Source organism: Lissotriton helveticus, chromosome 11 (genome assembly GCF_964261635.1).
Source record: "Lissotriton helveticus chromosome 11, aLisHel1.1, whole genome shotgun sequence".
In the NCBI taxonomy this organism is placed as follows: domain Eukaryota; kingdom Metazoa; phylum Chordata; class Amphibia; order Caudata; family Salamandridae; genus Lissotriton; species Lissotriton helveticus.
In genome coordinates, this window is record NC_136072.1 from 66,881,072 (window position 1) to 66,897,766 (window position 16,695).

Below are 16,695 nucleotides of genomic sequence, written 5' to 3' on the forward strand. Positions count from 1 at the left end.
CTCGGGCAAGGAATCTCTCTCATCAGGACCATGAAGCACAAGAACCAATCACAGTGTCTGGTCACGCGCCTCAGCGTGGACCTTCTTTCATGGACCATCCAGCAGCACAGCTTTAATAATGCCCTGTAAAATCGCCTGTCACACTCTTCTATCAGGGAGCATCCCTCACTCACAGACCATCCAGCACCATAGCTTAAAGCACTGTCTTGTAACACCCAGCAGACAAGGACCTTCACTCACTCACAGACCATCCAACACAAGATCTTAAAGCACTGTCTTGTAACACCCCATCAGACAAAGGCCTTCACTCACTCACAGACCATCCAGCACCATAGCTTAAAGCACTGTCTTGTAACTCCCCGCAGACAAGGACCTTCACTCACTCACAGACCATCCAACACAAGATCTTAAAGCACTGTCTTGTAACACCCCATCAGACAAATGCCTTCACTCACTCACAGACTATCCAACACCAAATCTTAAAGCACTGTCTTGTAACACCCCGCAGACAAAGGCCTTCACTCACTCACAGACCATCCAACACCAGATCTTAAAGCACTGTCTTGTAACACCCCGCAGATAAAGGCCTTCACTCACTCACTGACCATCCAACACCAGATCTTAAAGCACTGTCTTGTAACTCCCCGCAGACAAGGACCTTCACTCACTCACAGACCATCCAACACAAGATCTTAAAGCACTGTCTTGTAACACCCCATCAGACAAATGCCTTCACTCACTCACAGACTATCCAACACCAAATCTTAAAGCACTGTCTTGTAACACCCCGCAGACAAAGGCCTTCACTCACTCACAGACTATCCAACACCAGATCTTAAAGCACTGTCTTGTAACACCCCGCAGATAAAGGCCTTCACTCACTCACTGACCATCCAACACCAGATCTTAAAGCACTGTCTTGTAACTCCCCGCAGACAAAGGCCTTCACTCACTCACAGACCATCCAACATAAGATCTTAAAACACTGTCTTGTAACACCCCATCAGACAAAGGCCTTCACTCACTCACAGACTATCCAACACCAGATCTTAAAGCACTGTCTTGTAACACCCCGCAGACAAAGGCCTTCACTCACTCACAGACTATCCAACACCAGATCTTAAAGCACTGTCTTGTAACACCCCGCAGATAAAGGCCTTCACTCACTCACTGACCATCCAACACCAGATCTTAAAGCACTGTCTTGTAACTCCCCGCAGACAAAGGCCTTCACTCACTCACAGACCATCCAACATAAGATCTTAAAGCACTGTCTTGTAACACCCCATCAGACAAAGGCCTTCACTCACTCACAGACTATCCAACACCAGATCTTAAAGCACTGTCTTGTAACACCACGCAGACAAAGGCCTTCACTCACTCACAGACCATCCAACACAAGATCTTAAAGCACTGTCTTGTAACACCCCATCAGACAAAGGCCTTCACTCACTCACAGACCATCCAACACCAGATATTAAAGCACTGTTTTGTAACACCCCGCAGACAAAGGCCTTCACTCACTCACTGACCATCCAACACCAGATCTTAAAGCACTGTCTTGTAACACCCCATCAGACAAAGGCCTTCACTCACTCACAGACTATCCAACACCAGATCTTAAAGCACTGTCTTGTAACACCCCGCAGACAAAGGCCTTCACTCACTCACAGACTATCCAACACCAGATCTTAAAGCACTGTCTTGTAACACCCCGCAGATAAAGGCCTTCACTCACTCACTGACCATCCAACACCAGATCTTAAAGCACTGTCTTGTAACTCCCCGCAGACAAAGGCCTTCACTCACTCACAGACCATCCAACATAAGATCTTAAAGCACTGTCTTGTAACACCCCATCAGACAAAGGCCTTCACTCACTCACAGACTATCCAACACCAGATCTTAAAGCACTGTCTTGTAACACCACGCAGACAAAGGCCTTCACTCACTCACAGACCATCCAACACAAGATCTTAAAGCACTGTCTTGTAACACCCCATCAGACAAAGGCCTTCACTCACTCACAGACCATCCAACACCAGATATTAAAGCACTGTTTTGTAACACCCCGCAGACAAAGGCCTTCACTCACTCACTGACCATCCAACACCAGATCTTAAAGCACTGTCTTGTAACACCCCATCAGACAAAGGCCTTCACTCACTCACAGACCATCCAACACCAGATATTAAAGCACTGTCTTGTAACACCCCATAGACAAAGGCCTTCACTCACTCACTGACCATCCAACACCAGATCTTAAAGCACTGTCTTGTAACACCCCATCAGACAAAGGCCTTCACTCACTCACAGACCATCCAACACCAGATATTAAAGCACTGTCTTGTAACACCCTGCAGACAAAGGCCTTCACTCACTCCCTGACCATCCAACACCAGATCTTTAACCACTGTCTTGTAACACCCTGCAGACAAAGGCCTTCCCTCACTCACAGACCATCCAATACCAGATCCTAAAGCACTGTCTTGTAACACCCTGTAGACAAAGGCCTTCACTCACTCACAGACCATCCAACACCAGATTTTAAAGCACTGTCTTGTTACACCACTCAGACAAGGACCTTCCCTCACTCACAGACCATCCAGCACCATAGCTTAAAGCACTGTCTTGTAACACCCCACAGACAAAGGGCTTCGCTCACTCACTGACCATCCAACACAAGATCTTAAAGCACTTTCTTGTAACACCCCATCAGACAAAGGGCTTCACTCACTCACTGACCATCCAACACAAGATCTTAAAGCACTGTCTTGTAACACCCCATCAGACAAAGGGCTTCACTCACTCACTGACCATCCAACAGCAGATCTTAAAGCACTGTCTTGTAACACCCTGCAGACAAAGGCCTTCACTCACTCACAGACCATCCAACAGCAGATCTTAAAGCACTGTCTTGTAACACCCTGCAGACAAAGGCCTTCACTCACTCACAGACCATCCAACACCAGATCTTAAAGCACTGTCTTGATACACCACTCAGACAAGGACCTTCCTTCACTCACAGACCATCCAACTCCAGAGCTTAATGCACTTTCTCATTACACCTCTCAGAAAGGGAGCATCCATTGCTTACAGACCATCCACCATCAGAACATCACAAACTGTTTTGTTGCACCACTTAGGGTGAGGACCTTCGGTTAGATACAAGCTATCCTTGCAGAAACGAGACAAATGTATGGACCACCCCCTGGAAAAAGAGGTGGAGCAAAATGTAAGTGTGTAACTTACTACTGCCAAAAAAAGTAACAAGTCAAGCACCAAACATAGCCATAATGGTACTGGAACACCCTCCCATGGACAATAGTGGAGGAAGGTACTTAAAATGAAATCCCACAGGATTAAAATAAATTGCTTACAATTGTTAAAAATAGAAATAAATATAATTTAATTTATAAAATATATATTTATTATCCAGTTAGAAAATATTGTAATACCCTTATTTGAATGTATAAATTAATGTAACATTAAGTTTTCATCAAATATAATGAAAATATAATTTAATTAATTTAAATAAATCTACAAGTCAATGTTAATGATTATTAATGCAATTCTTTTTTTCTTTAGGTGGGAGTTTATTTTTTCATTTAAAATAATATACATAAATAATTAATATTTATATAACTAAATACAATAATTACATTTTAAAACATTTTGATAAATTATAGATTTAGCGCCCGATTAAGATGTTGGCAGAGAGGGAACTCCGTCGCAACAGAGTTCCCTCCCAACAGCAGAATGGTCCATCTGTCCAATTTGAAGGCTGGTAGACTATAGGTTTGGCCACATCAATGACTACTCCGTCACACCAGACCCAAACTTCTCCAAAGAACTGATGGAATAAGGGTTGTCAGAGCGTTGGTTATATGTCCGCCCGCCCAATAAGCTGGGTGAATATATTTCCGATTTTTTACTGTTCGCCATTCCCAGGCAAATCCCGGCAGTAAGGTACAGTAAAATCACAGATTTTTCCAATATCACGCTAGTCTAAATCAGGCCCATAGTCTCTGATAATATTTGACCAAAAATCAATTTTGAAGACTAGTCAAAGATGATTTGATCAGACTCGCCTGAGAACCCTAATCAATCATCTGTCACTAGATTGGAGTTGCGTAGGCAATTTTGGTGGTTTATTTTGCCAAGCGTGGCCACGAATAGTGGCCATTGATCTAATAATCATCGAGAGGTGTGTAAGCATACCAAAACTTGATACCAAGTACCACTATTAACATTGGACATTGATAACGAATTTAGGGCCAGATGTAGGTCGGCAAATACCGGTCGGTAACGGCCGATTTCGGCCGTTACCGACCGGTATTTGCAAATGGAGATGTAGGGGCCTTAAAATTTACAGAATCAGTATATTTACCGAATCGGTAAAGTTACCGATTCAGTAAAATACCGATTCTGTAAATTTACCGAATCTGTAAATCAATATGTAGGTGGCACTGAAAACAGTGCCACAGGCCCTTACCGATTCGTTATTTACCATGTAATACTATTGCATGGTAAATAACGAATACCTGTGTACATGCACATCTGCCTAAGGGCATGTATGTGTGTCACATGGCACACAAGCCACAAACAGGGGTGCAACAGGGTGTCAAAGTGACACACTGTCCCCCTTGGCAATTCGGTAATTTTACCGATTCTGTAATTACCGAATTGGTATTTGCCATTGAATCCTATGGGCTTCAAGGCCCATAGGCATCAATGACAAATACCGATTCTGTAATTACAGAATCGGTAAATACCGAATCCTACCGATTCAGTATTTTTTACTGAAAAATTACCTACATTAGATTTACCGATTCATGAATACCGAATCGGTAAAATTCGGTATTTATGAATCGGTAAATCTAATTTACCTACATCGGGCCCTATGATGCTTAAGTGCTATAAATTACAAGCGTGATAATTGCAAGCAAACTTCGACATATTAACTTCATTTTGGTGTGTTTTTTAATGTATTGGTAGCTGCACTGATTTAGTCTTCTGCAAACACTCACCTACATCAGTAAACAGAAGAATTCCCTAGTCAAAGAACCCAACAACATTCAACTCCTGCTTGTAGCCTCAAGCCCAGGGAAGAGCACAGAATTCTCAGACGCTTGTTTTCTGAACCACCACACCAGAGACTCCAACTCGATACAAAAAAAATGTTTTCTGAAACCCTCACTACTACCACAGACTACTTGACATGGAATCTTGTATGTAGGAGTGTTGGTGTAAAAATATGGCCTCTCTTTTTTTCCTTTTGTCCATTACATGTTGTTGTCTCCCTCTCGAATTCACGGCCATAACTGTTTTTCAGGGGCGGGCCAAAGGTTGTAAGACCGTCTCCCGTGGCTCCATCAGCTCGGTGTTCCAGTCTCAGGAAGATACTTTCACCTCTGGAGCTCCTGAAGTTTCCTCGATGGATCCAACTGGAGACAGCCAAGACATCGAGAAGGCTCTCCAGGATATTTCTAGAGAGATCTCCTTGGAGTTCTCAGCTGCGGGCAGTGAAGACTTGGACAAGGGTGAGTGCACTGGGATGGAAAGGATCAGGGGAGAGAGAAGAGCAGGTGGGTAGAGCAATGAAAGGTATGCTGAGCCACCTGGATTGGAAACACTGAGGAGTGGGGATAAAGACAAATCTGGGGAGCAGAGGGGTGAGGGAAGAAAGAGCACCAAAGGGATGGAAAGTAGATGAAGATTAAATTTGGAGCTAAAGACAATGCAAGGAGGTGTTGAGTGCAGAGGGAAGGAAATAGGTGTTGATGTAGTAGACATGCAGGGGTAGGGCCAGTCACTGATAGAAAGGAAAAGTATGGTGTGATGAAGGTCATGCAAGGTTAGAGAGGACTGAAACGTCAAAACACTTGATACATGCACAGGAAATACCTTATTTAATGGCTCTGCTGTCACAATGAATAAACTGCAGATCTGTAAGATTCTAAATGTAATTGTTGTGTACATTCCATAAGTAGAATGACAATTCCAATGCGTGGAAAGGTGCTACAGATAACATCAAAGTGAGAGTGAAAATAAGTGATCAATGTTATAGCAAAAAGATATATTGTGCGCATTACAGAGAAATTACTTAACCATCAGGACATTAATTACAAAGTAGAACCCATACTAAATAAATTAGTTTGGTTTCTTAAAGTCTGGCATTAAATTCAAATATGTTTATGACTGAAAAGTTGACGTTTTGATGCTTTTGAGTCATTCATTGGGGTCTTCCCCAGGACATAATTGTAGCAACCTGACCCAGAAAGGAACATGAGTCAGTGCAATGTATAGGAAAAAACCCGAACGACCAGTGTCCTACAGATATCAATAAATTCACAAGTGACCCATACGGAAGGAAGAGGCGGTTTCCAATCTTCCAGCAAGGCTCACAATCCGCGTCAATCTCAGACCTGAACTCCACGTGGCCTCCCTCGGTGCTCAACCGAAGAAGTCAGCAGAACACAGCAGATGTGCTGGATACCGAGAAACTAAAGAAAGAATGAGAGAAATACTAACAGATGGAGTAGGTTTGGATGCAAAGATGAGGAAAGCTAACACCCTAATTCATCTATCTAAAGACAAATGTCTCCTTTAAATAACTATGGCTCTTTGTTATGTATCCATTATACTTAAGAGATACATAAATCAACACCCAAGCAAAGGATGATAGAAAAATACTAATAAAATATTTAAAAAATTACCCCTAATGATCTACACTGACAATTGGAGAAATCATCGGAAAAAATACTTAATAATTGCATAAAAGATGGGGCAAATTCTAAGCATCAATGTAAGCTCTTTTCTATGTGCCATTGAGCAGTCAGTGATCATAAATCAGCATTGTGTTGATAGTAAGTTGTTATTTACCACTGCTGGCCAGTGGCTTCAGGTACTGTTGGACTCCAATTTACACATTTTGCTCTTCTAAAATAGGCAGTTGATCAGTCAAGGTGGAAGAGAGTTTAGAACTTGTGATGCTGTAGGGCATGGATTAAACTCAGTAAACACAATGTCCAGTCGGAGGTATATTTATAAAAGCTTCAGCCTGTATCTAAATATAGGACAAGATAAAGTAGTGAAGATAGCAGTGCATGCCTAAAATAGAAGGTCGTAGGAGCTTCAATGGACATTATTCAACCCCTTGCACTATTGTAGCATTTAGACGGTGGGCACAATAGTTCCAGACACCTTGGAGCATTACGGACACTGCTAACCAGTGGGAAATACTTTGAGTGACTTCTTCAGACTTCACAAGATCTTAGGTCTACTACAATATTGTCTTCCTATGATATATCTTCTCTTTGTGATGCCAGATCCACATATTATCTGGTGTTCCTCATGATTAGGACATTAGAAAGATATGGTAACCGTCTTGTTTGTGTTGCACCTTTCCATCTGTGCTCTGCAATTCATTGGCATTAATCAGAAGGAGCGGTAACCTAATTTGACCTGCTTTTCTGCATCCCTAATTTTTTACTCCAACAGACACGAGACATAGATTTACAGTCCAGGACTCCATGAAGGTTGTTTACTTAAGAAGGCAATTACATTTGCAGAGTGGCCATTCTAAATGCTCAGTCAATCATCCACTCTTTCCGTCTGTCAATGAATCCATTCATTGATCAGTCCACCCAGTCAATCAATACATTACACTGACCTCAGCTTTTAAAGCCAGAAGCTTTCAGTGAAAGAATCATTTCTGTTGGTGGGAAGCAAAGCCTTGGGTACAGCAAAGACGAAGAAGTAAAAAAAGAGGCATTTAGCCAGAGAAAGGCCGATGGATGAATGTCTGTTACCGGTACGATCAGGCTAGGAGCTTCACAGACCGTCCACCTACAGATCTTAAAGTACTGTCTTGTTAAACACCTCAAACAAGGACCTTCCATCACCCACAGACCATCCAACACCACATCTTAATGCACTATCTCGTTACACCCCCTGTAAAGTCCATGCCGTGCAGGAACTGGTGTGCAAGCACGTACTAAGCAGTTAACACCTTTACTGCTGTGCAGATTTACACTGTGTGCTGAAGATTGCAAAAACCCACTGTTCATGACGAGCTCGTCATGAGCACACAAGCAGTGTACTGCATGACGAGCTGAGCTCGTCATGAGCATGGAAGGGGTTAAAAAAGGACAGAGACATAAACACAGAAATGGCAAATTGTGCATCATGTATTTATGGTATAGAGTGGAAAGGTTCAAGTGACACAGCAATACACACTGAAAGAACAAGGCATGGACCTCACAGCTGAACAGCGAGGCTGAAAGACACATGAAAGTACTAGAGAAATCGGTGAGGATTGGGTACAAAACAAGGGCCTGAAGACATATACAGCCAAGCACCAAAGACACAGCATGACACTGGAGGCACAAGAAGGAAACAGAGGCACAGTAGTAGACACAGCCAGACACAGGAGGCAATAGAAGTAATTATAACCTATGTGGCACAGAAGAGAAGCAAGGCACAGGAAATACAGCAAGATGCAAGGGAACAAAGAAAGAGCAGAAGGTAAAGTAAGGCACATGAGACACAGCAAGGCAGAGGAGACAGAGCAAGGAAAAGGAGACAGAGCAAGGTAAAGCAGACACAGAAAGCACGGTACCGTGAGGGAGATATGGAAAGGCACACAAGATGTGGCACAGAAAGATGATGGAGATATGTCCAGGAACCACAGCCACAACACAGGTAAGGAGATACAGGGAGAAACTGGAAACACAGCAAGGATGGGAAATGTAGATGTCACAATGCAAGCTTAAAAAATAGCCACTCACATTCACTCTGGTGTGCAACTTAAATTCCATCCGCACAGGAAGTTGTAACTTGGGGTAAGACAGGATCACCAGGGAAAGTGGTTATGGAAGGAATCAGCCTGGAATAAGGCCCTCTGTCAGGCATTCTGCTTACTTGCAGGCAAAAGAGTTTTAGCCCAACTGCTGAACTTAATATAGCCTTATAGACTGCTGCAGAGGGCTATACCGATTGTTAAAGGCCCTGAGCCCGAGGTGCAGCGAGGGAGAGGGCCTTTAACAACCGGTATTGCCCATTAAGGATAGAATGTTCTAAATTAAAAAGGGACAAACATGAAGACAAATATTGTAAGGTTGAAGTACTGAGCTTATACCAGCCATTATAACCCTGGAGCTACTCCATTGTCTTCAATGAGCTCCCAACATTCCACTGCTCTAATATGGCCTGTATAGCCTGGCGTAGCAGGCTATGCAGGCCATTAACGGTCTGCTCCAGCGTCGGCGAGGGCCTTTAACAAGCGAGCGGACCTTTAATGGCTGGTAGTGCCTGCTATGGGGGGCTATAAGAACATTCCGCTACTAAAGAGCAGAATGTTGTAACAAATAAAACAAATCCTCTCGGGCTCCCTGAGGCCTTCGTTCACATCAACAGCTATGGAGCTCCCAACATTCCAGTGGTCTGATATAGCCTTGGAGGCCTCCGTAGTGGGCTCTACCAACCATTAAAGGCCTGCTCCAGTGTTAGAGGCCTGAGCCAAAGGTGAAGGCTTTTAACAAGGGAGCGGGCCTTTAATGGCTGGTAGAGAGTCTGCTACGAAGGTTCAAAGGCTTTGAGAACATTCCACCCCTATAGGGCAGAATGTTCTAATTTGTAAAACAAAGGCCTCAGGGAGCCCGAGGGGGTTGAAATCCCCTCAGGCTCTGTGAGGCCTTTGTTTACAGCAACAACTGTGAACAAACATTGGAATGTTGCTGCTCCGGGCTTCTATCGACCATATGTAACCTTATTTAAATATTAAAATAAACACATGATATATAATTGTATTTAATACTTTGCAAGAAATATACAAATCATGTAGACAAATATACTTCTTTTTTTTTTAAACATAATAGTTTACCAATTCCAAAAATTTACAAAAATAATATTAAGAGAAACAAAAACAATTTAATATTATATATGAAATTATTTATAATGTAAGAAAAATAAAAACTAATGTTAAAACAGTTTCTAAAAAGTATATAAACATTTCAAATAACAAAATATTAAATCCTAAAAAAATAATTAAACAATAATGTAAAAAATAATATAAATCAGCTCTAACCAGCATTAGGGAAACTGTTGGACTTCAGAGTGGTTAGATTTACTATTCCCTCTCCAATGAATGCAATAGTAGGGAAAGTGTTGGACTTCGGAAGGGTTATATTTACTATTCCTACTCCAGTCTAAAACAGTAGGGAATGTGTTGAACTTTGGAACATTTACATATGCCATTCCTAACTCAAAATTATTTTCTAGAAAACATTAAAATACCTAACAATACATTTTAAATCATATTTTACATAAAAATGCATACATTATAAACTTACAAATATAAAAAAATGATAATTACATTCACTTCCCACCCTACACCTAAAAACCCATAACAAACCTGAAAATAATATATAAAAGTACCTAAATAAACAATATTTAAAAAATATATATTTTCTTTAAATTACGAAATATATTTTACAAATATCTTTGTTAAAACATGTAGTAACAAATTAACAAATAACCTAAATAAAACAAATAAGTTACATGTAAACTAAATAATGAAAAATATACATAATTGTCAATTTAAAATGTTAGATTAACAATTAATTTCAAAAATATATAATACTAATAACTTCCCATCTTATTCCATTATCAACTCAGCAACCTGCTACTAAAGTATAAATTGCTAAGAAAAGTAGAAAAATATTATAATTTACAAATTAAACCTAAATAAATAGAATAACATTACATAATGAAATACTTTAAAATAGTAATAATCAATTACATATTTAAATTACATTATAAAATGTAATTGACATATACATGAAAATATTTATAATTTGTTTAACTTCCCACCCTGTTCTTCTACAAACCAAACATGGCGCCACTATAATTTAAATTACTAACATCATTTAGTAACTATCTATAAATTAAAATTAACAAATTAATCTTAAATAAAATTACAATTAAACAATTTACATACTTAGTAACCAATTAAATATTTAATTAACAATAACAAATTACCATTAACATTACATTAAATATAATTAGAATTTAAATAAATTGCCACCCCATTTTTCTACAAACCCAATATCCATTATTACATTATAAATTACTAATTATATTTAAAAAAATAAAGATTTAAAATTACAAAGTATATTTTATTAAATGAACAAAAACTATTTTAACAATACTAACACCTGAAAGCAGTATACTAATATATATCAAATTAACAAAAAACAATATTGATTAAAACTCTATTAAATTATTATAATAAATATAACAACATTGTTAAAAATGATATCATACACCAAAAAACCGATATTCTTACCTTAGATATTTTGTTCCACGATATTTTGGTAGTCACAATATTTTTTACACAATACGGCTGACAGGACATGTGCCTTTTTTGGCAGATGTGTCTTTACAATTATCTTCTAAATGTGGCCATTATTCTTTTTCCCGTTAAGGGCCAACATACAATGCCCCGTCCACCCATTTAAGTACACTAGACACTGGTGCACCAATCTCTGCTCCTTCTTTGTACTTCCAACTCTGAGTATTATTTGCACACATTAAGGATCCAGATGACCTCTTTAGATTGTATCAATTAACAGATGTGCATCAATGTCAAAAAAGAGTGAGGGGTTAGGAAGACCCCAGATAATTCAGCAGTCCAGCCGTTGGCACACTACTACTTTCATAAGCTTGCCTACTATCTGTAGAGTGAATATAGATTTTCACTGTTCTCTATGAGTAAAGTTATTCTTTTTCAACAGTGGTGCATTTACAAACTGTCTCTGGATATGTCATGTTCAACAATTAATTTTAAACTATATCTGCCCTAAGAGAGCTTACTGGTGGTCAGGGTTTTCATATGTATGGCAAGGGTGGACTTGAGGAAAGATGAAGATTGGTTTATTTCCCTATTGGGTCTTCCACCTCCCCCATCGACTCTGAGTCACATATCTCTTGTTTTAGAGAGGGGGATGATAGGATCTGCCGTAACGGGTGACACAAGAATTCTGCCTGTTTGATTGCCTTTTATACTGATGAGCTCTTTGAACAATTTGAATTGGGTCCTTATTTCATTGTTCACCTCTTGAATTTGCTTGATTTAAAACTCATTTTGAGTCCTGGAAAATAGTTTACTTTATCCTCCTTGTAATTTCATACAGGCCTCTGTGCCCTCTTTATATCCATACATTCTCCATTTCCACTTTTGTCTGGCACATCTCATCTCATTTGTTTCCAGAATGAGTTTTTACCAGTCCTGGACCAAGATGTTAGGAGGAAAAACCTATACATAGTCAAAAACTTGCAGTGTATCCTCCAATGTCCCTATCTGGAAGACAACGACACCCACTATTTTATTGTTTACAGGATAACCTCTCCCCTGTTTCTGATAGCCTTCAGGATTTCTACTATGTATTAAGGATTTAAGGCAAGGGTTGTTTGAATTGCCCTACAATTGCTCCCACCAGTTTGGCTCTGTCCTCCTCTTCTGAAAATGGTTTCATCTGGCAGAGGAATTTAATATAGTAATAACAGTTTTTTGCCTTTACATTTGCTTGCAATCCCTTTGATATGACAAGATCAATTTTACTTCATGTGTTTTAACTTTAGTCAGGACAGCAATTCAGTAGTCATCTAAAATGAATGTTTTGCTCCATTTAGAGACAAGAGAGTACTTTCTTGAGGTCCACCAACATGAACTCTGTTTTGTTGCTATTGAGGACCAGCCATCCTTGTTCACCCCTTACTTTATGGTGTAAACAATCTTTTACTCTACTTCCCTGTTACACTGAAAACGATTGCCAATCTTCTGCAGGATTGTGGAAAACCACCACCTTTCCTATTGATAATATCCTGTCTTGGTTTCGCGTAGATGTTCAGCCAATGGGGTGAGTGTGGATAACCATGCAGGACTCCACAATCATAAGCACACATTTTAGACTCACTGGATTTTAAAAACACTCCTCTGTCCTCATGAAAAGTTATAAACTGATTTGAAGATCATCTAATTTTTACCAAATACTTGTGCAATCCTTCATTTGGAAAGTAAGTGATCTACAGCATTGCAGGCAGCTGATAGGTCTGAGATTACCAAAAGGGATGCATACCCCATTCCCCCTCCATTAACGGCTGTTCTCTAAGGTCGGCAAGAGATACTTCGTACCTTCGCCTGGTCACACCACATACCCTGGAACAGGTAAGTGTCTTTGAGCAAAGCCCAGAGCTTTGGCGATAGTCCTGAAATTTAGAAAGATCTTCTGAATTGGACATTGTCTTTGACAACAACATGCTACCTAAGTTTATTATAACTTTTTCCATTACTTCCGCTTGATCAAATGGTGCATTTATCATATTGAACAAGGAAGATACTCAAATATCTGCATTTTATGTTCTATTTAGACTGGCTTCGATTAACTCACCTTCCTCACTCTGTAGACAATCTGTGTACTATTTATCACTAAGAATGGAGTGCAAGTTTACTTTTAGCACTGTATGAAACTTCATAGTGATATTGACAAATAAATATTTTGCCATTCAATCACCACCACACTCCCATTGCACCACCAGCACACTACCAGTGAATTATAAATGCTGTGCCACTGGAAGGCCACCAGTTGACTGAATGTGACTCATGAACCTTTCTTGTTGTGTGATTGTTGACCTCTACGGGCATTGTGCATATCTTACGATACACCTCTCTCTCTCTCTGTCCAACAGGGGGCTCTGCCCTGCCCAGCAGTGATATCCGGAGGCGAATATACCAGGCTTCATACATTCAAGAGCAGTACATGCTCACCCATTGCTCGGTGAGTACCGAGCGCAGCCATGGCCTGGCCCATGACTTTATGAGCAGCGAGCGAAGCCACAGCCTGATCCACGGATCCACCAGCAGCGAGTCGGCCAGTTCTCGAGAGGTGGCCTCGGAGAACAACCCTCTCACACAGTTACCGGAAGTCGTGTCGCAACAGGGGCAGAAGAGTGTTTCCCTGTGGGAGTCTCTGTCGAAGTCCTCGCCTCTATCACGGAACGAAGCTACAAGTAACAAGGTAAGGCACTATGCGGATGTACGGCATTACGACGCGTACTTTTACAACGTGTGCCGTTACAACGCGGTTTTTTCAACGCAAGTCGTTACCACGACTTGCGTTGGAGGGGGTGCGGACTTAGGAATTTTTTAATTTACTATTTCAACACCAGCCTACATACAGTAGGGAAGGTGTTGGATAGTAAATTAAAAAATTCCTTGTCCTGCAGCGCCCTCCAGCGCAAGTCGTGGTAACGACTTGCGTTGAAAAGACCGCGTTGTAACGGCATGGCGGTGTAACAGCCGCGTCGTAAAGGCTGTTCACCCACTATGCTGGTCACTCAATGTGCGATGAGTTATAACGGGGAAGACCCTACAAACTCTCTGACCTGGGTCAGTTAAGAAAGCACGTGTAAGGATGGTCAGAGTCTATTGGTTTAGTAAGCATCAAATGTCAAACATAAGCACAACATAACTTAAATCATTATAGTTCATAGATCCAGTGGGTATTTTATTTTCATACATAAGTAACTGGATATTTGGTATAATTCGATCAGTGCCCAAAAACATTGGGTTGCAAAGTCATACACACAAGCATATCCATTGATTTCATAAGTCAATTAACATTGTACACAAGACAGAAAAAATATTGTTATACTTTGCGATTCTTTGTACGGATAGCTTGACAAATGTAAGTTAACATACCATAATATTCACATTTGTAATTCAAAACAATGCGCTCAAGGTGACAAGGAAACGAGGTAGTTAGAGGGAATGGGTGTGATGGAAAGAAGTGAGGACGGGTAAAGGTGTTGTGATCCTGTTACAATCACAGTAAAATCAAGTGAAACCTTTACAATCTAGTTTAGATCGTAAGTTCCATGCAACTCTTAAACATAGGATCCATATTATTTCATAATTTATTCCTATATCCAGAGAGATGGTGTGGTCAGGTTGTCTACGTTTCGACCCCTGGTTTAAGGGTTATTGGAAACCTCATGCTGGGGTCTTCATCAGGACAAAAGGAACAGGAGCGCCTATGGATAATATAGTTAAAATGAGTATCTCAAACTGATAACTTAATTCATTAATACAATGAAGCTGGACTAGGGAAAGGATACATACTTAACGTAAGGCCATCCCGTGGCTCTTAAGGTGGGATCATCAAAAGTTCATGTGAGGAGAAGTACCTGTGAATGGTCAAGAGGATCAATTAAAAACTGAGGTGGAGGGTGTACCTTCCCTGAAGATGTGAAATCACTGAAGTTTGTCAAGGGGACTGAGAACTTACTGGGTCGGTGTGGCTTTCAAATCTCTCGCAAAGAGATTTGAAAGCCACACCGACCCAGTAAGTTCTCAGTTCCTTTTGTCCTGATGAAGACCCCAGCATGAGGTTTCCAATAACCCTTAAACCAGGGGTCGAAACGTAGACAACCTGACCACACCATCTCTCTGGATATAGGAATAAATTATGAAATAATATGGATCCTATGTTTAAGAGTTGCATGGAACTTACGATCTAAACTAGACTGTAAAGGTTTCACTTGATTTTACTGTGATTGTAACAGGATCACAACACCTTTACCCAGTCCTCACTTTTTTCCATCACACCCATTCCCTCTAACTACCTCGTTTCCTTGTCACCTTGAGCGCATTGTTTTGAATTACAAATGTGAATATTATGGTATGTTAACTTACATTTGTCAAGCTATCCGTACAAAGAATCGCAAAGTATAACAATATTTTTTCTGTCTTGTGTACAATGTTAATTGACTTATGAAATCAATGGATATGCTTGTGTGTATGACTTTGCAACCCAATGTTTTTGGGCACTGATCGAATTATACCAAATATCCAGTTACTTATGTATGAAAATAAAATACCCACTGGATCTATGAACTATAATGATTTAAGTTATGTTGTGCTTATGTTTGACATTTGATGCTTACTAAACCAATAGACTCTGACCATCCTTACACGTACTTTGGTCACTCAATGTGCGGCTAATGTAGGCGGGCTGGAGTTACTACCAGTAGTGCTCACTTTCTTTGTCTATACAACAGTTTCAATTCTGTTCTTTGACCTGACTTACACACTGTCTGATGGTTCTCTGTGACTTTTTTTTTACAGAGTTTCATATAGCGCAAACTTGTCCCGAATCGGGTATCAGAGCACTTTACATAGCACCAGTTGCATTACATGAGGACACACATTCATTTTTTTAGGCACAGGGAGATTAAGTGATTTGCCCAGAATCACAAGATGTTCAGCATCATCACCGAGACTCGAACCCAGTTCCCCAGGTTCGAGGTCGACCGCCCTAGCCGTTATGCCAACTCCTCTCCCCATTACTTTTCAAATGTGATGTTATTATAGTTTTGCATGGCTATGATCCTCTCCAGAATAATCAAGCAACCTCTTTGACCTGACAGTCCCATGGTGGACAGTAGACAGACTGACGGCTCTAGGGTTTCCACCAGTAGAGAAGGCTGAGGTACATCTGGAGGAAAGTTATCAATTCCACCACCTCTAAATGGGGCACATGAATCACAAGGTGGAGGACATGTATGTGAGCTTTAGGCTTCATGGGCTCGAGTTTATTGCAGTGAAATGCATCAACATATGTCCTCTGGTTA

The 16,695-nt window shown here is 40.5% G+C and overlaps 1 protein-coding gene across 1 annotated transcript in view; it reads left to right on the forward strand.

The window, feature by feature from the left end:
* VWA5B2 (von Willebrand factor A domain containing 5B2) overlaps window positions 1–16,695 on the forward strand; it is a 397,568-nt gene that overhangs the window by 298,656 nt on the left and 82,217 nt on the right. Inside the window, exons 13-14 of the mRNA XM_078665491.1 lie at window positions 5,336–5,543; window positions 13,753–14,081. Of these exons, the coding sequence (XP_078521617.1) occupies window positions 5,336–5,543; window positions 13,753–14,081 (537 nt within the window). The remainder of the gene's footprint in view (window positions 1–5,335; window positions 5,544–13,752; window positions 14,082–16,695) is intronic.